At 42.7% G+C, this 22307-nt stretch overlaps 1 protein-coding gene across 3 annotated transcripts; it reads right to left on the reverse strand.

Moving 5' to 3' along the window:
* Positions 1 to 201: 201 nt before the first annotated feature.
* swt1 (SWT1 RNA endoribonuclease homolog) lies at positions 202 to 18896 on the reverse strand. Of its 3 annotated transcripts, none has more exons than XM_076724336.1 (17): positions 18759 to 18896; positions 18231 to 18300; positions 17798 to 17871; positions 16614 to 17670; positions 16288 to 16417; positions 15964 to 16065; positions 15381 to 15566; positions 14172 to 14265; positions 13425 to 13645; positions 12980 to 13104; positions 12522 to 12660; positions 10331 to 10470; positions 10037 to 10167; positions 8678 to 8824; positions 4952 to 5018; positions 4746 to 4813; positions 202 to 698 (listed from the first exon to the last, which is right to left on the reverse strand). In XM_076724336.1, the coding sequence occupies exons 2-17, from the start codon at positions 18294 to 18296 to the stop codon at positions 593 to 595; spliced, it is 2853 nt and encodes a 950-aa protein (XP_076580451.1). In that variant the 5' UTR covers positions 18297 to 18300; positions 18759 to 18896; the 3' UTR covers positions 202 to 592. The 3 variants fall into 3 exon arrangements, with proteins under 3 accessions (XP_076580451.1, XP_076580442.1, XP_076580460.1); XM_076724327.1 differs by having other exon boundaries at positions 208 to 698; positions 12513 to 12660; XM_076724345.1 differs by having other exon boundaries at positions 208 to 698; positions 12513 to 12660; positions 16614 to 17485; positions 18759 to 18825.
* Positions 18897 to 22307: the final 3411 nt, after the last annotated feature.

Here is a 22307-nt window from a genome sequence, read left to right on the forward strand (position 1 = left end):
CGCACCTGACCGTCACAGGAAAAAAAGCAGCACATGAGCCACGTGCTACAGGAAGCAGGGACTAAATACTTGGAAACCAACACTGTTCTGAAGCTGAGGTGAAGTTGAACGATCATAAATAAAGAGGAAAGAACTGAAAAATAGTGAACATTAAAATGCGGTTAACTGTAGTCATAAAACACAACAGTGGGCCAGGTGAGTACTGTTAAAGATTGGAGCAAATTAATGAAAACCAATGTTATTTAATTTCACAAAATAATAAAAAGTGCATAAATGTTTCTAGACTGACTGAACCGAAACATGAAATGTCCTGTGAAGGCTAAAAAAATGCATCATGGCTGCTCAGTCGTGATTTGACAGCAGATATAAAAACATTAAGGAATATTACAGAAGATTGGAGAACACACACACACACACACACACACACGTCCATTCATTCAGGCAAACAAAACAATGTGCCACGAGGAACATTTGTATACAAATGAAAAAAGGTCAAACTGCTCCAGTCGACAGATGTAAGACAGTTTTTACTTCAAGTCATCAAATCACTCAGGGCATCTTCTGGCTGCTCTGCAGACTCCAGCCAGTCCAATCAGGACAACATGGGGAAGGAGGTGTGTTGACCCGTGGTCTCAATGCAACAATCCAGCATCCCTTTCAGTTCCACGAATTTGCTCCAACCTACTCTCAGCTTGTCCCTGAGAACAAAGAAAGGAGATCCATTAGATATTCCTCTCAAAGCTGGAACAGTAGTGGTTTTTCTTCTGTATTTGGATCTTTGTATGGACTGAACATGTGTGGGACTCAGGTGAGAGCAGATTACATTTTAACCTCTTAATAAATGATAAGGAAGACTTTCTTATTCCCACTGAATCCTGAATTGCTGCCTTTGCTCTTCTACGTTGTCATGCATCTATGGAGTGATTATTTGGTTTCACCAATGTACAGGTATGCACTCTTCTCACTTCATGTCAAAGGTGTGAAGACTCTTTGTATACTCTCCTGTACAGAGATGTGGCTTCATGTAGTGCACATTTTAGTATTTTGATGAAGTGACTTCTCAAGTCATCCTATTTAGAGGTTTGACAAAGGCCAAAATCTGCTGCTTGAGTTTATCTACCCTGGTTTAAGCTCAGTGTGTTTTATACCCCAGGAATTTACTCATATGAGCCGCAATAACCACTGAAACCTAACCATAAACTGTCCAGTGGAGGATTATGCAACTTCACATCGTACTATTTGGATGAACCCAGACCTCTCTTCACAGACAACAGAACTTTCTGCCTGCTGATCATGTTCAGCACAGAATGTCAACGCCAGACAAAAGAGCCTCTGTGGCCTCTGCAGCTTCCAGAAGGGTCTCAACTGCAGCTATTCATGAACACTTTCCACCAGCCGAATTACATTTTTCTGGTTACAACAACACATACGTCCACGTAGTTACAAACGCACGAGGAAAACACACAACAGGTCTTCACGGAGAACACAAACAACTGTCTACAGGCTACAGCCTTGGCAGCGGCAGCTTAGCAGCGGAGACAGTGAGGGAGCTTGTTGCTTGTTTGTTTCCTCCTCTGCTTTGTTTCCATTGGAACGTTATGTAACTGCCGGGGGAGAGACGAGGGAAAGAAAGAGCAGTGTTTGCACCCTACACCCATCCGTCCACTTCCCCTTCTTCATCCAACAGTGCAGCTGTGTGTTTTCATAACCTGTGGAAATGGCAGGTTTAGGCTGCTCCCAGAATGTGCTGGTCTACCACAAATGGTCTGGTTTTTGCACTCCAGCATGCTCCATGGACAGAGGGACTGTGTGAAAGGCTTCCTATCGGCATCGACAGCTACAATCTCATTCCTGACACACTGGCCATGTCGAGCTCTGGCATGAAGAACCTCTGAATGCAGTCACACGCAGTCGGTGACGCACATGAGCAGTGCACAGAGTCACTGACCCCGATCCACAATGTATACACAAAGAGGGAGAGCGGCGCTGCTTCTGTGTTACGTAACAGCCTGGATGTGTGTGGCAGGTACTTAATGGACGTCCCCAGAGAAGGCAACGATTCGCACTGAATGAACAACCACATGATGTGTTTACATGAAGTAGCTGATTAGTGTCAAGCCAATCATGTTGCACTGAACAGAAGACCTCCAGTTGTTCACCCTCCGACCCAACTAAGATGCTGATGCTGATGTGCAGGAGGGCACCTTTTAGAGAACATTGCTAACTGGCTATCCGGAAGTATTAGCATCTTCTGTTTGAATGAGGTTTGATAATAAGCACAAGCTAACGTGAACAGCGCTTCCCTTCTTTCATCGCCAACAATTATGCTGTGATGGGTTTTGCACTGAAATCTGACTGATAGTGCGGCTTTTCACAAATCGCATTATCAAAGGGTGCAATAAGATCTGAGCTCAGGCTGAGGCAGTTTTCCTATATGACGCTCATCTGGAAGCAAACACTGACCTGAACAGCGTGGCTCAGCCTTACGGACAGGCTCATGAAGGAAAGCCAGTTAATGGTAACAAGGTGACACTGGGCTGAGTCTAAAACGTTTGACATACAAAGACTTGCGAGGGCTTTTTGGAGCAGTCCAATTAATAATGATGAAATAGTATTAGACTTCAGTAATAGGACGGAAGAAATGTCTGCTCCTCTATTTCTAATACGGCTAGAGCCCATTTTTCATTGAAAGTGATCTAATCACACCCAAAGCCGTTTCTCTTCGCTGTGCATTTGAATAAAAAGAACAGAAATTGAACTAATGTGAGGCCTGAGGCTTTCCTCCATTCGGCTGTGTGCTGTTCCTTGTAGGTTGATTACTTTTGTCAAACAGTAGGACGGTGTTCCCCCCTGGTCATGCTGTTTGACTTAGTTACATAAAACTAATGTGTAAATATTAGGATATAAGATTCTGCTTAAGGGGAGACTGATGTGGAGGAGGAGCTGCTGTTTGAGGTTGTGTGTCTGAGCCTGTGAATTAAGTAAGAAATGATATGCGTATTACACACCGACGTAACACGTGAGCTCGGACTCACGTACAATGCAAGAGGTGATATCTCACAACTGAGGCAATTCGTCTCACTTCAGCTTAGCCACGGCTCACTGACAGCCGTCTGGCATGTCATCCACAGGTGAAAAGAAGCCAGGTGTTAGCAAAATGGCAACTGGCATCTCTTCCGTGCTGCTGAAGCCCTCTTGTGCTGAAAGCTGCCTGTTGATGACCGAACACGCTCCTGGAAACGGCCTCCCGAAGGCCTTATGTAACTCATGACATCACACCACGGCGCCGAGCGCAGAAATCAAATATTTAACGCCACGGATAATGCGCCGACTAAGTAACGGCCTGCATCACTTCACGGTGAATGTAACAAATAAAATATTTACAATCACAACACGGTCAGCTTAACGCTATCTTTCAGCGGTGACCTGTTGTTACAAAAGCCGGGATGACGTGACCGGTAAGTGCCCGCAAAGCTCTTCCACCAAGTGACACAGCAGATGTTGTCTTTAATACTAAATAAGCCTTTGGTTTCATCTGATTGGACGTTCTGGTGATCATACTTCAGACATTAGCAATACAGCTACGCTACAGCCACAGTACTAGTTCTGAATTATTCATTCCTCTTGATCTAGAAGAGAATAATTGAAAGAGCTTTAAAATCAGGCATTACATTAGTGAGGTCAATATTGTCTATCAGGCCATGAAGTCATCAGGCACTAAGAGAGGACATAATAGATGGAAAATAATCTGTAGAATACGTAGCAACATACATCTGTCATACAGGCAGAATGCAGGTTGAAATAAACTGTTTAAGATAGATGAAATCCACAACACCCAAGCGTTCAGAGACACGTAACTCTCTCCAGCTGTGATCCCAGCTACGCTCACCACTTCCTTTACCTGATGAGCGATAATGGGAGTTCATGTGGGAGCGGTCCATGCAATGTTTAACCTCTGTGGTTTGAACAAAAGGCAACTGGTGACTAAACATTTGTCACTGCTTCACACTGCCGCCTGAAAGAGAATTCCAGCAGCAATTCAGAAATCCTGACCCCACAAGACAATGTGTGTGCCATTATGTTTCAACAGCTGATAAAAACAACTGATATGTGATCCAGGCGACTGCACGAGGGCACAGCAGTCCCATTATACGCCAGTCCGGTGGTTAATGCGGTGAGCCTCGTGGATTCTAAACATACAAAGATCTGTTAAGCATTCCCTCAAAGACAAGTCAATAATGAGTGGCCCGATTGTTTGGAATTGTTGACATGGCCACCGCTATTGTCAGAGCTCTGCTGGGGATATCTATGAGGAGGGCGATTGTAATAGAGTGAGAGCCATGACGCTGGAAAAACAACACACCTACCTGCCCGGGCATGCTGCGGCAACGAGCGCTAGAGCTCAGAGCTCCTGAGAATGTTTGATTGCGATATCTGGTCAGAAGAAAGTCACTGCACATCAAACTCAGAGGGAGCGTGTCAAATCGAGGTGGCGCTGGATTTGTTTTTCAGTTTTAATGCGGTCAATTCAAGAGAAAAGTGACGGAAACTTAGTCTCGGCTAGTCCCGGATGCTAAAACCTACTTAATTCCTGTCATACGTGATAATTAAGACCGCTGACATTCCAGCTGTAGCGCCAGAAGTCACCATTTAAACGCTCAGTGTCAACAATATTATTATTGCTACTATAGTGCGTGTGTGTGTGTGTGTGTGTGTGTGTGTGTGTGTGTGTGTGTGTGTCCTACCTGTAGTCTTGTTGTGACACACAATCAAGAAGGTCGTTGGCTGTCAATCTGGAATCCACGTTCAGAATCTGAAACACAACGTGAGCTCGGCTGAAAATGAAGGTGAGCCTCACACAACAAAGACCACGGCGGTGCAGAAAGGTCAAACGGTTTTAATTAACAGCATCTATCTAATGCTGCTGCAGTAACGGTGAAGTGGCACCCACCGCATTAGAGTGGAAGACGCTCAGCAGCGCTTGGACTTCCTGTAAACCAGGGGCTGAGGACACGACACTGGGATGAACAAAAACACACACGTTAGAGATGACTTCTCCTCCAGGTGACACTTGAAAAGTTTGAAGCATCACTTTTTATTCTGAACTCCCCCAGATTCAACCATTTCTTCTAATACAATCACATGTACTACTTCAGTCTGAACACAAGAGCTCCACAACATATTTTAATGCACAGCATTTGAATGCTTTCAATCTATTCTTCCATCCATCACCACACACGCAACAGAAATGCCCCAAAGACCCTGGAAAAAAACAAATCAACAGACAAAAAGAGAGTAAGTAATGACAGCGAAGGAGTGAAGAATGAGGAATAGAATATGAGCAGAGTCCTAAATTATCCATATCTAGTGTCCACAGAAGGAGAAAAATGAGGGAGAGAGAGACAGAGAGAGAGACATAGCCTGTACAGAGTGAGTCATAGCTCTGCTCAAACATGTGAAAATGAGTCTGGCTGTCTCCAAGGCAACTGTGCTTCAGCAGCCCAGCACACACATGCATGTGTGTAGATAAGTGCAAAGATGTGCACACAAAGTATCCACAGTGAAGAAATGCAGCATTGCACTACAAGGCTTTTTCTAAAAGACGACTGCAGAGGCATCTGTTAGTGCAGCTCCACCGGTTTATTGAAGATGCCCAAAAAAAAGGTTAACAAAATACTTACAGCATACACAAGTTCGATAAGCACAGGAAGCCCAGTGAGAGCGGTAAGCATATATGAGCACAGTCAGAGACCAGTGTGCTCTCAAGGCTCCACAGCTTCGACTAAATCGGCTAACGAGCACAGGCAAGCGTGTCCATTTGAACCGATCAGAGGAAAGGGCTGACTCCAATCAAGCACGCTGCAATGAAACTGTGCTTAGCTTTACAAATCCAAAGCAATAACATATAGATGCCTCATCACTGAGCGCCTGTTTGAGGACACTGCTCCTCTTCAGGTTGATTAACGTCACACTATGACCTACTTCAGCAGCTACAGGTATGCTGTCTGTAACGCCACACTGTCAACAGGAAATGATAGATAAGCATCGCCTGATGTGCTAAACGCATGCTATCAAATCAAAACACACACATTTCAGATCTAACAAAACACCTGGCAATAAAGAACCATCTGAGTCAAATACTGTATGGCAAACACAATAAACAGGGGAGCTACAGAGGCCTAGAGGGCTTAAGTGGTAATGAAGTGCACTTGGGATACTTAGGGGTTTAGTGCCTTATGATCTGAGAGGCCTGTTTTGCCAGTTTTATAGCCACTGAGCTGAGAATACACTGCTCGACTTAAGCACCATTTCTCTGCAGGTTAAGTATCTTAAAACAACCTTGTCTTGTAATTAAATCATTATTGTCCAAATTCTCAGCACCCTTTTCAACAATTGTACAGGCTATGCACCGTCACGTGCTTTCTGTATGAACACGTCTTGGTTCATGTACTGAGCGTGTCCTGATTTCAGTGTCAACTTTAACTAATTGAAAGTGCCAATTTATTGTTTATTTCATGGTCCCATCACTTCAAGCGAGAGAGTAGGAGTTCAGAGTGACACCTGGATGAAACAGAGATCAACAGACACTTTGCCCTTTGGATGTCAGGAGTTTATTTTCCTCTGCCTTCAAAGAGGCCCAAATGTCACTGTGAACGTGTACTGCCTGACTGGACCACATGTCCGTGTGATGTTGGGAGGTATTATATCTGAGAGATGTAAGAGAGAGAGAACAAAAGAGAGTGTGAAGAACAGCTACCTCCAGTAGCCAGATTACTGAAGTCTAGCCATCTTTCTTAAGTGTTTAGATTATATTAAGTCAGCTGACAGGTTCTGAATTGTGGGATGTTTTCTTGCATCTGCCATGACAGCAGTGTGACTCATCAATGACCAAGGGTTAAAGTATGTGACAGCATGCCTGAGAAACATGCATCACCAAAGAAGATAGATGATGAGCACACAACCCAATAAGAGCTCCTCTGATAACTCATCACGCAACGGCATCAACCCTTTATGGTGGAAATTCCTCATTGAACCGAGGATCAACTCATCTTCTTGCCCTGTTGTGATTACCACCGCGACTGATGGGTGATGTGTTCAGATCAGTGGGAAAAGTAGGCAAGTACAAATATTTTCAGACGCCACAGCACACTGTTGAAGCCTACGGGAGGATAGCTGTTGGCATTTTTCTTCTCAAAGGCGCAGTCAGAAGTGGAGCTGTCTGCTGCTGCGTCATGGGAAAGGTGATAAGGCAAAGCTACAAGGTCAAGCAGATTACAGCCTGACCAACTGTACATGCCAAGAGCTACGAAAGCATACTACACACGCGCACACGGGTGAGGCACTCCAATGAAGGAATGAGGGAGGTTATGTCAGAGGCTTTAACAAAGAAAGACAAGTGGGGGTGATCAATAGAGATCGACACAAAAGGCATGCAGGATGTCGCAAGAGGAGCACTCAGAGGTGCCTGCTCAAAAACCTCCTTTTAGACTTCAATTTATTCCCAGGCCCCTTAAACATATTAAAACTGCAATTCATGGCCCACCAAGGACCAAGTCTACAACACTGTATATGGATGCAGTTTTCACTTCGGTAATCATGGTTTAAGTTTTGTATAGAGGGAACAGCTGCTAACTGAAAGCAGTAGTAGTTGGACATTATGCCATTTTCAGACTTTAAAACCGCAGTAAGAAGCTGTGTGCACAACACTGACAAGTCATCGCCTTTTATTTTGACAGTTGCTTATTTACACATCCTGCAGCACTATTATGTATTCGGAGTTGTGTTTCTGGCCTCTTGGCCAATGCAAGTCAAACAACAGCTCTGTTTTTTATGTGTTTTTTGCTCTCAACCAAATATCTGGTTCTTTAGCTGCTAGTTGTTCCACTATGTTCACCAGGTAGTGTGCAGTAGGGCTGGGCAATAAAACGATCTCGATATGGGAGCATGATGAAATTGATGTCAATGACACTGATAAGGTGTCATCGACATAACAGAAATAAAGAAGACAACAGCCAGTCAGTGTGCTGCCTGTCTGTCTGTCTGATAGTGTGTTTGTGTGAGGCCTGGTCTGAGCTCGTCAAACACACAGAGGGGAATGACACACACTTCAGGATTCATTTTACTGGAGTCAACAACAGCGCTCTTAATCTATAAGTGCAACAAAAGGGAGACAGTATGATCAATTTCTCAAAAACCTGTTAAACAAGCAGAGCACAAAGTTGCAGAGATATGATGTGTTCACCCTCTCTGCCCACACTAACCTGCTACCCATCTTAATCCACACCCAGTTTGTTTTACACAGCCATACCTTATAATAAAGTGTATTATACTCCAAAGCTGACAAATCTGTTGACAAAAAAGGCAACGAGGTCAATGATATGGATGTGCTTTGGGTATCACAAAAGCAACGACAAAGCGCTAAGACGCTCTGCAAAAGAATGAGAATAATTCAAATTTTACAGCTGCTTAAAATGTCACTATGACAGCAGCAAGTGGACCAAAACAACACAACTGCTGGTTGGAAAACTGAAACAATGAGCTGATGGAAATAGAGACATAATGATAATTCATTTGAGTTCATCACCACAAACTTGACACAGAGAGCGTAGCGGCTGACAGGCAGAGTGTCTGGTGGTATGTTCAGACTGACAGCAGTGACATGAGTGGGCCGGGTTACCTGCTCAGGGCTTGGAGCAGCTGTGAGACCATGGAGGACAGATTGTGCAAACAGACCAAGGCGTCCTGTGGTGGCGGCGGACCTCCCACTGGCTGAGCGCTCTGTCTAGTGACAAGGTCAAAGCCCAGTGCTCTGAACACTTCCCCGCTGAAACATGACAGAAAAAAATGAGCTTGGGATCAGCGGGGTGGAAGAAAAAACAAAAGAAATACCAAAATAAACAACCTCCAAAGTGTTGTTCCTGCAAATTCCCTCTAGTTTATTCGAAGAAGGGTCTTCTGAACTGTTCTGGTTGGGAGAGGCCTGGTTCACTGTGCAGAACGGGGTCTCATTGCAGAAGACACAACAACGTTTGAGTGTAAGATGATATAAAAGTTCAGGAGGAAACAAAGTGCTTTGTGCCATTAAATATAATCAAGGCATTTTTAGTGAAAATCCACAAAAAGCTGAGTAGACCAGTCCATTAAACACTGAACCCTCGCTGCTCGGCACCAGAAACAATGGTTTGTTCAACTTATTATTTTCTCAATGTGCACATTTAGGTTACAGGATGATGTGTTCAGAACGCACGGTAGGGTTTCTATTATCCAGGTGTTACCGTGAAAATCTGTTGAAGTCCAGTATTTAAATCTCTCCATTCATAATGTCCAGAGAAAATAATTCCTGAGTCACATGTGAAAATACTCCAGCTCTACACGCCGCTTCCCCTCGCTGTCTGCCCTGTCTCGCTCCTCTTATGATTCAGTGAATTAGCGGTTTATTTTGACCAAACCAGAGTTGGTGATTGTTGGAAAACATCCCAGATGGCTTTGGTGAGTTTTGTTTATGTCGAGCTGAGTGAAGTGTGTTTTATGATGATAAAATTCCCGTTTCTGTAAATGGAGTCTGGTGGCTTTGGTGAGAGTGGTGTAATGGCTGTTTTCTGGCTAAACAAAAAGCAATGCAGCCTTTAATTAAAAGGCTTTTTTCTGTAGGGATCCTTCCCATGATGCTATCAGACACTTAGAATAACAATCTGAGTCTGTCAGCGACAAAAAGAAGCACTTTTAGTGGATGTAATTTGACGCCGTGCAAACGCTTGGAGGGATTAGATTGCAGCCCATTTAGCAGTAGCTGGCTGCTCAACACTGGACCAGCTGGTGTCCCCATTAGACACAAAAACAAGGGACAACAGGGTCCATAAAGACGGGGAACACTTGACCAGAATTTCTCCCGTTTGGTCTGGTCAGATAGACTAAGTTTGAACTTGTGTTTAATCTTCCTCAGGGTAATTAGTCATTAGGAGCTTCCCTCGTAACAACTGTTGATCAACCTCAGCACTTCTCTGCAGTCTGATCATCTAATCCCTGTTCCACCCACCTTATTTGAACCACGTTAGACCACATGTTCTCAAACAGGGTCCACACTTCCTGGTGAGAGAACTGGACAGACATGGGCTGTTTGTCTTCATCATCATCACTCATGACGACATCACAGGCAGGTGATTCCCCCTACACACACACACACACACACACACAGATTTTAATATTATACACACGGAAAAATATCATTATGTACAATGTGTATTATACGTATAAAAATATGTTTGTGCATTTCTGTGCTTCCAAACCAGCACAATTCAGACACTGCAGATCAAATTTGCTCCTGGCTGACCTGCGGTTCTTCCTTATTAAAAATGTTGTCCATTCGGGCGAGGGCACTTGGAACACGGCTTGAACTTTTCTCAAATGCTGTCACAAGCTCCTTAGCTTCTTGGAGGGCTTCTTCGATAGCGCTACAATCCACTGTTTCACCTGAATAAACACATGAGAGACACATGTGGGCCATCACACGACTGCAGACAGATGCACATAAAGGTGGACGTACAATGTACTCAGCCAGCTAAAGGGAAGGGGTGCTGCTTGAACAGCAAACACCTTTTTCAAGAGGGGATGTTTTGTATGTGTAACCTTGTGAGAAGGACTGTTATGAATACAAAGATGGAAAAAAAAACAAAAAAAAACAGCCAGGCGGTGAGACACTGTGGTCAAAAACAAGTCAGCTCAGACTGACTGTGAGCTTTTGGGTGTGTGTCTTATGACCAGCTCTGTTCTGAGACTTGCAAAACTCTGTGCACACCACACTGCATGATGTTATTTTTGCTGTGACTGAAAGGACATTGTATAGACAAACATCAATCCCTTGTGCCTTATCATAACAGACACATACCCATACATAACCCTAACTGTCACCTGGGCATCAGTAAACAGTAAAATGTGCCAAAAGCTGGATGAGCATTACATGATGTTCGGACCTGTCAGGCTGTGCCGCCATAAATTTACTGGGCCCCATGACAGGCGACGCCATCCTAGCCATGACTTAACTTGACTTGAAGCAAGTCCAACTCTCGCCCTAAAATGCAGCTTTGGTCACTTTCTAGGAGGCTGTAAAAGGCCTGACCTCATAAGTATAGCAACACACTCACCGCCTGCTCAAGAGAGAGCAGGAAATTGCATGCAGTACTTTTCCACTCTTAGATTTTGTTTTTAGCCTCACATACAGTTTATCCCTCCTTCTCTTCCTCCTCCTCCTCCTCCTCCTCCTCCTCCTCCTCGTCCTACTCTCACAGTTTTGGCACAGAGCCAGGCTGCGTGGTACCAAGGAATCCTAAATCACACTTGTGTACCAAGGATACACAGAGCAAGGGCAAAACTCCATTGTTGTAGCTATTAACATTCTTGGATGGATTAAAAAGTATTGTGCCACTGCTGTAGCAGTCAGCCCCTCACAGGTGGACGGAGAGAGACTGAACACACACGCACACACACAGAGCACTGTAAGCATAATGTAATTAGATCCAGAGCACGAAGTGCTGCAGTGGGCAACTCAGCATCTTTCTGACACACATTTGAGCGTCCCGTTTTAGCAGATGACCTGATTCTTTATGTAGTTCTGTAGGGTTCTAGCGCAGTGCAGGGCAGACAACGTCACACCAAGTGGAGTAAGGCTTTTATCTGGGGGATGACTCAGTACCTCAGCACCACTGTCAGCAGAACAAAGAATATCTTTGCATTCAGGCACCTCGGGGAGCTGAGCTTGGCCGTTTTCACACGTGTGAATATTTCTGCTCTTGTGTCTCACAGAGTATCATTGGGGCCTTTTCAAATTAAAATGAAATGAGCTCCTTAGAAATTGCCATCAATTGTTTTCATGGACACTACACAGTTATCGAGCTTTCTTAAATCCTATGAACAGGCAATATGGCAAATAAAACAATTTAAGAGGTTAACATGTTGAGGACTTGGAGTTTATAGACTGCAAACAGTGTGAGTCACAGAAATCACACAGCTGTAAAGAAGAGCTGCTTGCTAAACTGACTTGGTTTGGCTGTCTGAACAACGTGGCTCACTTCCTCACTGAGTTGCATATTCATCTTTGTACTAGTTTCTGAGCTACTTGGTTATGTTTCTGAAGTTATTATACAACTGCACACTGAGTGCTGCTGTGTCTGGACAATGGCCAAGACAGACAAGACTGTTTACAGTGACCTACATTTCGAGACATCTACCTGCCCAGACAGTCCACTGTTATCTGTTTTTATGTATTATCTGCTTGAATTTTCACTTTTTATAACTATTATTCCACATCTATATATTATTTTTATGTATGTATGTCAACTACAACAAGATTTCAGATAAAAAAACAAGACTGCACTGGAAATCTGTGACTGGGGGAAGATATAATTAAACAATTAAAAAAGCCTGTTGTTGTTCGCAAGAACAAAACATTCTAAAAATGTGTCCTCATTAGAAGACTGCTGGAAATCACTGAAATACATAATAATACTTTGACCTACATGCAATACCTGAGTTGAAGAATTTGATGAGATTTACAACAGTCTGCAGCTTCTTGCGTGGGACAATTTGCCCAAAGACAGCAATCCAGTGCTTTTTCAAACAGAGCAGGACATCATGAAGAGTCCAGGGTGGTTTTAGATAAACTATCTGTTAAAAGAAAACACAATGAAGAGCGAACATGAAAAATAAAGAAAACCTGCAATGCTCAAAATGACAATCAATCTGGCCCATCTGTATGTTACCCAGACCCCCCTTAGCACACAAGAACAGATCTGATCCATGAATTTTCCCACAGAACACAAAAATCGGATCTAAAATGACCAATAAAACCTCTATAACTCATGCAAAGACTAACCAAAATAAGCGCTTGTAATCATTTTATGAATACCTGACATTAATTTTCTATGTTTACAGTAATTAAAACATAGTCTAAAACAGAAAATGAAATTCCAAAACTCTGTTATACCTCTAGCCAGAGGTCGTCATAAGCAGCCTTCATCTCAGCCTCTAACACATCAGACAGCACCTCTTGCAGGCAGTCTTGCAGCTGAGAAATGCATCCACTGAGACATGTGCTCGGCTGCTTGTCATCTGTGATCAGTTACATACATACATACTGTTTATGAGTAGAGACACAAAATAAACACATAATGCCGGATGGCACCTATCCTTGACACAACAGTACATGCATGTACGTGCAGCAAACTAAGTGTCCACTGAGTGTGTGAGTTAGCTGTCACTTTGTTACAACTGCTAAAATGCTGCCTAAAGTGAAGCAAACAGGAAAAGTGGAAGGGGTGGACAGATATGGAGAGTGCACGGACGGTATGTGCAGTTAACTGTTAGACGATGACGCAATGTGCCAAGTAATTTCCTGTTTTGCAAGAAGAACACATTAATCCCTGGCTCACCTTTCTCTCGGAGTCCTACAGAAAGGTCTGTTCTCTCCTGCCTTTGTGGCTGGACTGATGTACAGTTCGTGCTCAGCATTGGTGATGAGACCTGAGGGGTGACGTGAGGCTTAATGTTTTGAAAGCCATGTCTGGATTTCCCAAACTCTGCCTCCAAGTCATTCTTGCTGAAGGCCCTCACCCCACTCAGGAGGGCCTTACTGCACAGGTTCTTATCATTACTATAGAGGAAAGAGGGAATGACATGCTTTTAATCAGACTCTATATGGCAATGATAACACAATGCAACATTAAGATAACTCAGTCACATCTATTTTACAGCAGTCCGGGTGGGAAGATCGGTGAGTAACACAGAATACAGAAGTATATGAGTAATTCAACGTCTGCACAATTTCTCCTTCAATTTAGTAAAATCATCAGTAACAGCGTCTGGAAATAGTGGCAGACAAAGAAATGGGTCACAAGGAAAAATAAAGTGAAACAATACAATGGCACGACTCCACTCCACTCCACTACGTAAGCCAAAAAAATCCCCTGAACCAAACTCAGAATTCCCTGCTCAGCACTTCTATTCTTGCTCAATTACTCTGTCTGGCCCTCTCTTTCTTTCATCCCAACTGGAACTATCTGGCTGGACCCGCTCACAGTCACATGCATGTGCATTATTTGCAGAGGACACACACTCTGCAGCAGCAGCAGCAGCAGCGGCGGCAGCAGCAGCAGATCGTAGGGGGAGGGGGAACTCACGTGCATAGGATGAGAGCACAATCTGGGTACAGACTCTGGTATTGCAGACAGCACTGCAGCACTCTGTCATCATTATTCTCAGCATTCAGACCATCTGGGGACAAGGAAGACAAATGAGGAAGGGAGAGGAGGACAAGAGTGAGAGACATATAAGGATGAGAGGCATGGTTAATTCAGTGGTAAGCGTGTTACTGTACTGTACAACAGAGCAAAGCATGTCCTTTCTTTCTTTGAAAGACGAGGAGGAAGATTCAAAGATGAAGAACACGATATGGACATTTCAGGTCTATACTTAGAAATAGTAAACAAAATTGTGTTTATTGCACATCTTTTTGAGAGATACTAAAACCACTGGTGAGAAATGAATGCCTGGTCTGTAGCAGAAGCAGCTAAGAAGTGGGTTAGCCTATGCATGGGTGAAACCTGTCCTTGAGATGCACACAGTGTATCTTGTGACGATGAATTCTGGGAGACCAGCTTGCTGTTACTGCCACCTAGTGTTTAAGTTAGTGTTGGGCAGCTGGAACTCAGGAGGTAAAGTGGGCCACGAATTGCTGTCCACCTGTTAAAGTGACCTTAGGCATCTGTTGCTATTGCCGTGTGTGTGTGTGTGTGTGTGTGTGTGTGTGTGTGTGTGTGTGTGGAGAAGTCCTATATAGGTGCTGACCCTTTATGCAGAGTATACATGTCAAACACTGACCAATTCATGGAATGACAGGCTGTCAGCTCCCACACCTCAAACACTATACTATAAATGAGAGAAAGGCCCTGCTCAATAACAGACTACCAAAATAAATCATGTAAAATCATCTCAATATAATCATTTAGAAGTCAATGACCAGGCTCTTACAAGCTCACTTTACAGGCAGATATCCCACAGGGACTGAAGTGTTGATATGATGGCTTAGATGATTGTATTGTGCTGAAAAGACAGCTTTCCCCTTCAGTGCTTATTGTTTCGCCTGTAATTCCTGTGATGTTCATGCGTTCTCTCTTTTGTAACCAACAGTGACATTTATATTCACCTGCTCAGCCTTCATGTTTTTGTCTAAAATAACACCCAACAGTTCCCAGTAGAGCTCTCATACGGGCTTTCAGACAGGTTAAGGAGACAGTAAACACCATTAACATTTAGGTTCCATCCTTGGTTGTAATAAATTCCTGGAAATGCACTTAAAATCCCCACATTTTCCTTAAACCGGCACTCACTGCTGCTCTTGGCGGCCTGCTGCATGGACTGCCCCCAGAGGTGAGGTTTCCGGCTCTTCAAAGAGTTGTAAATGTACGAGATGGCATGAACGGCAAGGTGTGCCACAGAACCCGACAGGTTTTTCTTCAGGGAATCCATCTCCTGAAGCACCACCCAGGGGATCAGGACTACAGGGAAGCCCATGGCTAAAAGAACATGAAGTGAGGAGAAAGCAAGCAGCAGTGAATCCATATTTCATCAGTGCATTTCATGGTGGTGAGAAGTAAATCTCAAAAAATGTGGAAATTAGATTTTAAATTTTCTCAGATTACGTTTTTTTTTTAAATCATCATGTCTCATTATGATGTTTGTCGGCGTGATCTCCTCTGCATAGTTAGACTGTCATCCTGCTACACAGTGTGCTGCGGCTATTGTATCAGAACTTGACCAAAAAAAACTCAAGTAATTTAAATGGTTGGGAAAATGTAAGGGCAGGAAATGAGAGCAAACATAAAACTAAACAAGAGGCTTCATTATATAACATATGAAACAAGCATAAATCGATCTGCAAGAAACATCAAGTATTAAAATCATCTCAAACACCTCCAAGGCCGTGAGACTCTATCTTTTTCACATAATCCAGGTGGCTGAGAAGAATGTTGGTGTCCAAAACAAGGATTAGGTGATTGCGAGGGGGCTGTTCACCTGTAAAAAGGGAAAAAAGTTCAGTTTCAAATGATCTGTTTCATGTAAATCAAACTAAATGTGGGGGCAGTACAAGGCATACAGTTTTGAGCTTAGTTTAAAGTGCCCCTGTGTGGTCATTTGAGGCTGCGTTTCACAAACAGTTTAGATTTTACACTTAGAAACGTGCAAATTATGGAGTGTTTCCAATTTACTATCTCCCAGGAAAACAATTAAACTTACACTGTGTGCTTGCAGCTCCCTCTTCTGGAGGGACTATGTCCATACAGGTGAGTTCCCCATAGCTCTGCATCACCTTCACCTCCAGTCTCTTCTCAGAGCGGGCAAGGTGAAGCTCTTCAACCACCTGCATCTACAGGAAAACATACTTTAAAACAAACAAAATACAAACATCCTCTCTGCCATTTTGACCACTGCAACAATGAAATAGTGATGTATTGTTATTATACGAGACAAAATGTTTCCATTAGAAAATCATTTCATTAAAGAAAAGCAATAAATGTAAAACACTGACTTGTTCAGATTGAACGAATGATGCTTTTTGTTACCTGGTCACACCACGGCTCAGTGACTGCATCAAGCGTAGCTGGGGGGCAGCCTGACAAAGATGACCTCTCATCTTCTCCTTCAGGTGAAAAACTACGAGCAGCATCCAAACAGCCGTGAGCTGGTTGGACAGTTCCCGGCTTGGAGCTGCTTACTGTGGACCCAGTTTTTGAAAGTTCAGTCTTGTGTTTGAGATTTCTGCTTGCAGTAGGAGCATCACTGCCATCACCGGCACAACGTACTGGCCTTGGTGGAACTATTTTTGGTATCTTAAAATCAGCAGGCAGTGGTGATGCGACTGGACGTGCTTGTTGCTGAGCAGACGATGGCTTTGCCGTTTTGTGTGACTCTAATGTGACATTCTGTGGGACTGATGTGACGTTCTTCATCGTATGTGAGCTACTGACTGAGGTAGTGTGCTTGCCTGAAGCGGAAGACTGCTTTGTGGTAGATGAAGGAGTTTTTGCTGGTGCACACAGTCGCTTTGTAACCTTCCACTTGTCTTCTAGATGCTGCTGGTGCTTCTGCTTGGCCACCTCCTCTCTCTTCTGCCATACAGAATTCTTGCAGATGTAGGAGGTCTTGCTCGGTTCCCTGGACTTGATGGGCTTGCTGTCTTTTCCAGTCCTTTGTGGCTTCTCAGCTCTACACCTCCTGCTCAGTACATTCTGTGCACGTGCTTTCTGCTCAGCAGAAACCAGACTGGGACTCATTAGCTGCTTTTTTAATGTGTCTGAGCTCCTCTGGGAAGACTTTTCATGTCTCTTGCCTTTAGACGACTCCTCTTTTCTCTGAGTAACTGCGTTGTTGGTGTTAAAGGGCTTTGAGGATCCTCTTTCCACAGTCTCATTCCCTCTGGCAGTGTAATATTTCCCTGAAATAAAATGTTTTGCTTTACTAGAGCAGTGTCCCCCATGGAATGGCAAAGAGACACTTTCTGTTCTGGTTTCGCGGTCTGTTGCTTGTTTTTTTGCCAGTAGAGGCTTTTTGATCTGATGGGTGCTGTGGGAGACGTCGTTAATGGTAGGAAAAGCACAATTTTCCCATTTTTCTGCACAGCTACATGTAAAAGAACAGAAAAATATCCCAATCTGAGATCATTAATAACATCAATTACGTGAATCAGCTTCAACTAAGAAATTTCAACATTAATTTGTTGTTAAAGGTCACGTATACTGTGTCTAACCTTTCCTGACTGTTTCCATCTTGCTTCCTTCCGGCACTCTGGCAGTCTTTGGTAGCATCTTGTTCCTTGGATCCCTGAGAAAATGAACAGAAAATGAGGGAAACTCTCTTTTGAACAGCTTGTTAAGTGTACAGAGGAAGCGCTTGCTGACAGAAACAGTTCGGCCAATATGGCAATGTATACAGTGAGACAAGATCCGAAATTTAGACAATTAATTTATTACTTTTAGTAGGTTTCCAAGCAAAAATTCCAAATGTTTTTCATAAATAAATTAACATAGATTGAAATAAGAGTTGAAGTCATACACACAGGACAGAAAACAATTTGGAGCAGACTTTGAAAACGGACCATCTGAATTTTATCTCCCTCGCCCTTCAGGGCTTCCGTACCTTCCCCTAACAGCAGATGTAAACACTCCTGATTGCCTCCTTACCTTCTCATCGTCGTCACTTGACGTTAACGAGTCCCTGTGCTTCCTCTTCATTGGCTGTTTACCCATTTTCCTATAAGGTTTTGAGGAACAGACACTATCTTCAGTGACTATGTCAAACCATGATCAAAACAACTTTGATCTTTAAGAAGACACCATACAGATGCAAACGTGTCTTAATGAGAGACGGAGAAAATATAATGGAGGTATGACTTAACTTTGAATGATTAAATGTCCTGTCGACAAGTCTAACTGTCACCTGTGTTTTCATGAAGTGTCCCACAAACTCGGATCAACACAGGAGACTACAATGACACAAACATGACTGTATCTAACGTTTTGGCAAAATCCATATCAAACTAATTCCTACGATAATATTACAGAATATAAAGTGTTGAGCTGCTTATTAGCTACATAACACTGGACACTCAACCAAAGGCCAACGTTAAAGTTTAAGCTAACGCTAATGCTAGCTGATGAGAAACACCGTGAAAAGCCCTGACAATACCGGCGAACTGACTGTTTTGTTACCTGAAACGTTCGCGTAGATGAATTCCGATGAATTAAGCACGCCTTGCAGGATTAAATGTACAATTCCCAGCCAAGTCAGGTAGCTAACCTGGTGCCGACAGGTTTCCAAGACAGCTGTTTCTTCTTCTGCTTTCACTTAAAAAAAAAAAAGCGGTTCGCCACCTACTGGATGGGAGGGCGTAGAGTCAAGGTGTAAGATGATCTGAATTCTGATTGGACTGTAGAAAAGCAAAACAAATCAAAAAGCAACAAAAAAATAAATTTCATCCTGACAGTCCTGTGCTGTGTTCAGTGGTGATCCTAAACTCCATTCCTGCCCTGCCTCATATATATTTTTTAGCCCGATTCTTTTGTTGGAAGCCCCAGAACAAGACAGGAGAAATCTTTAGTTCACAGATGTGAAGTTTATTCAGATCACAGGTAAAGCAAGGCAGCGCTGGGCTTGAAGTGACACAGCTCTCCCAGGATCTCAGTCAGAACGAGCCCAGACTTACGGATGTATACACATTTTATCTTCTTGGGCTGGCACTTGCCCCGTATAGAGGTTGGACCTAGATGCGATCACTCATTGGCCAGTTATCTCTGACGTGAACAAGACGACCAAAGTTCACGTGAACTAACTGAAATATAATACAAAAGATGTGTGTGTGTTGGTTTCAAGGCGTGAATCTAACAAGACAGACTTAACCTTGACAGATAAGAGAGGAGTCTGTGGGCACATCTGGTGTCTGTCTTATCAGGTAGAATGTCACCGTGTTCAGACTAAGGAGCATGATTTACACGTTCACATAAATACAGGAAAATACATGAATACAAAGAAAAAGGAAATAATTCACAGTGAGTAAATTGGGGCCTAATTATAACACAATTAAATAATAATATTACTACTGAATAATAACATATTTCTAACATAATATAGTGTCTCCCTCTGAATTACATTTCCAACAATACATATGATGTGTTCTGCAGCTTCCACATAAAAGAAGTATACAGTACTTCAAGTTCACATGTATAAGTATACTTGAATAAGTGTCTAGTGCATTTCCCAGGTGTACTTGTAAGTATACTAATTTAATGGTTGGGACTAATTTGGCCCAGTTTTTAGTTTATGAAAGTATGTTTTGAAGTATACAGAGTCCACACACACACACACACACACACACAGACGCATATACAGTTAATCTTTAGTTTATGAAAGCGTACTTTTAAGCATACTCCGAATAAACTAGTAGTTTTTTATACTGCAAGCTTAATTCAAGTGAACTTACCATCATAATTATAATTTAATGTTTCTTTATCATATTGCTGTTTAAAGTATATTACTATGACTATTTAGATATTATTTTCTAGACCTGAAATATACCTTTAACGTTAAGGTTAAGGTTAACTCAGGATTAAGGTTAAGTTTTAGGAACCAAAAAATGTTATTTTGAACTAAATGGAAACAAAAATGTCATTTTCATATGCTTGTTTTCTCGACAAAGCCTTTGTAGTTTCTTATGATGCATCTCACATCTTGCACGTTGATGTCAGGGAACTCTGACAGAGCAAGGTCTGTGAGATGAAAACACACACAAACCAAACAGAGCAGTAGTTTACAAAGGATGAAGGAAGCTCTGCGTGGCTCTGATGGCTGGCTCTCTCTCTCTCTTTTTTTTTTTTTCTTTATAATTTGCTGGCTGATTGCTTGATTGATTTTTGTTGATTAGCTGTTTCCCTCCACACTTTGTCCCCACACCTGGCCTGCATCTGCCTGCGTTAGCCCTGCTCTGTTCCCATGTTCTCCCCAGCCAATCAGCTCCTTCCATCCTCTTGTGTTTCATTCACATCATTCCCCTCACCTGAGCTCCTCCACCCATATCTCCATCTGCTCCTCATCCCCACATTAGTTTAGTTTGGATTTTCTTTTGTTTGCAGCACTGAGGTTTAAAGCTTTATTACATTTAGTTTCTATGCAGGCTGACCTAACATGACAATTCAGTGTGTTCTTTTCATCAAACTAGACCTTCATAACCTGCTTCATGAATGTGTATCTTTGTACATCTCTCGCTTACCTTTGCACAGCACAGCCTTGAAAAGCGGCACTATGTTGTCCTCCACTGTGGCAGGATTTCACTCTATCATTTCCACAACATTGTGTGTATGCATGAGTCCCTCCGCACCATGCACACCTCACCTTTCCTTTGTTTGTCCTGATGCATGACCCCGACACTGACTCTTGAAACATCTTGGTGGTGGAAGGTGATTCTCTCACTGAATAACTGAACAAACCCAGAAAGAGTTAGCTTTTTCCCTCCGGCTCTGGTAGTGGGCCTGTTTGTATTCCCTCCCACTGTAATCCCAATCATCATCTAAACTCTATGTCATGATTGTTACATTCACAATCTTGCAGAATCACTTATCCTCTGTTCACGCTGCTTCTTTGAAAACTCCTCCCTGGAAGTTCAAAAAACATCTGCTTTTCCACCTCTTCTCCTCCTCCTACCACTATTTCTTCATCTACTTGCTATATATGACTGCCATGAACTGGACTTGAGTGGAGGTCTGCGCTGCTAGATAGTGTTCTTGTGATGAATAAACACTATTAAGTCCGGAGAGTCTTCATTATCCTGTAGGAGAAGACACACACGCTGCATGAAAATATACTGTATGTCTTCTCAGACAAATGCAGTCCTTCATAATGGAGGACTGCCTGTGTGGGTTGTCTCGACCGTTTTATACAAACACACACTAAAAACCTGTTCTTTACGACAGCTGCTCATTTTCCCAGACAACACAGTCTTTTCATCAAGGTTACACCACATTAAGTCAGTAGTTTTCCACGCAAAGAAAAGAGCTGCTCGGCAGGAATTCAGCAGAAGTTCAGCGGACCAAATTTGAAGGAGGGAGGATATAGAAAGATAAGACTTTATTTGTATCACACCGGCGAATTTTAGTCATTACAGCCAGCAAGTATTACAAAGAGCAAGCACAGTGGCATAAAGAAGTCAAAATAAAAAGTGTACAGGATACAGAGCAGGAAAAAAATATGTGTATGTACATTTGTACAGATTATAAAAACAATAGTAAATGCCATAGAAATCCTACTGCAATAAAAAAGGACTATTGCTCTTAATGACATATGTTGTATTGCACCTGAAAAAGACTAGGACTATGTACATGCACAAAATATACAGTTTATAAAAGTACTGTTGCCAATATGGATAATAAATAGTGTTATTGCACAGCTGAGATTTTTGCATACAAAAATATTTTGCTTATGATAATAACTAATAATCAGTCGATTAAGTCATAATGGAAATAACCAGTATTTGCAGGCCTTAACAAAACTGTTCAAAATGACCTCCACCTCAACCAAGTACAGCAGTAAAAAACTGATACATCAAGGTACAACAGTCACAGTGGAAATATTTATGCACTGAGTACTGTTACTTCTCCCTAGTAACATTTTCAATGCAGTAACTTGTAACAGAGTATTTTTCGAGCACAGTATTTTGCTGAAGTGAAGGATCTGAATACTCCTTCTTCCATTGCTTCCATTCCTCTGTA

Source organism: Chaetodon auriga, chromosome 3 (genome assembly GCF_051107435.1).
Source record: "Chaetodon auriga isolate fChaAug3 chromosome 3, fChaAug3.hap1, whole genome shotgun sequence".
In the NCBI taxonomy this organism is placed as follows: domain Eukaryota; kingdom Metazoa; phylum Chordata; class Actinopteri; order Chaetodontiformes; family Chaetodontidae; genus Chaetodon; species Chaetodon auriga.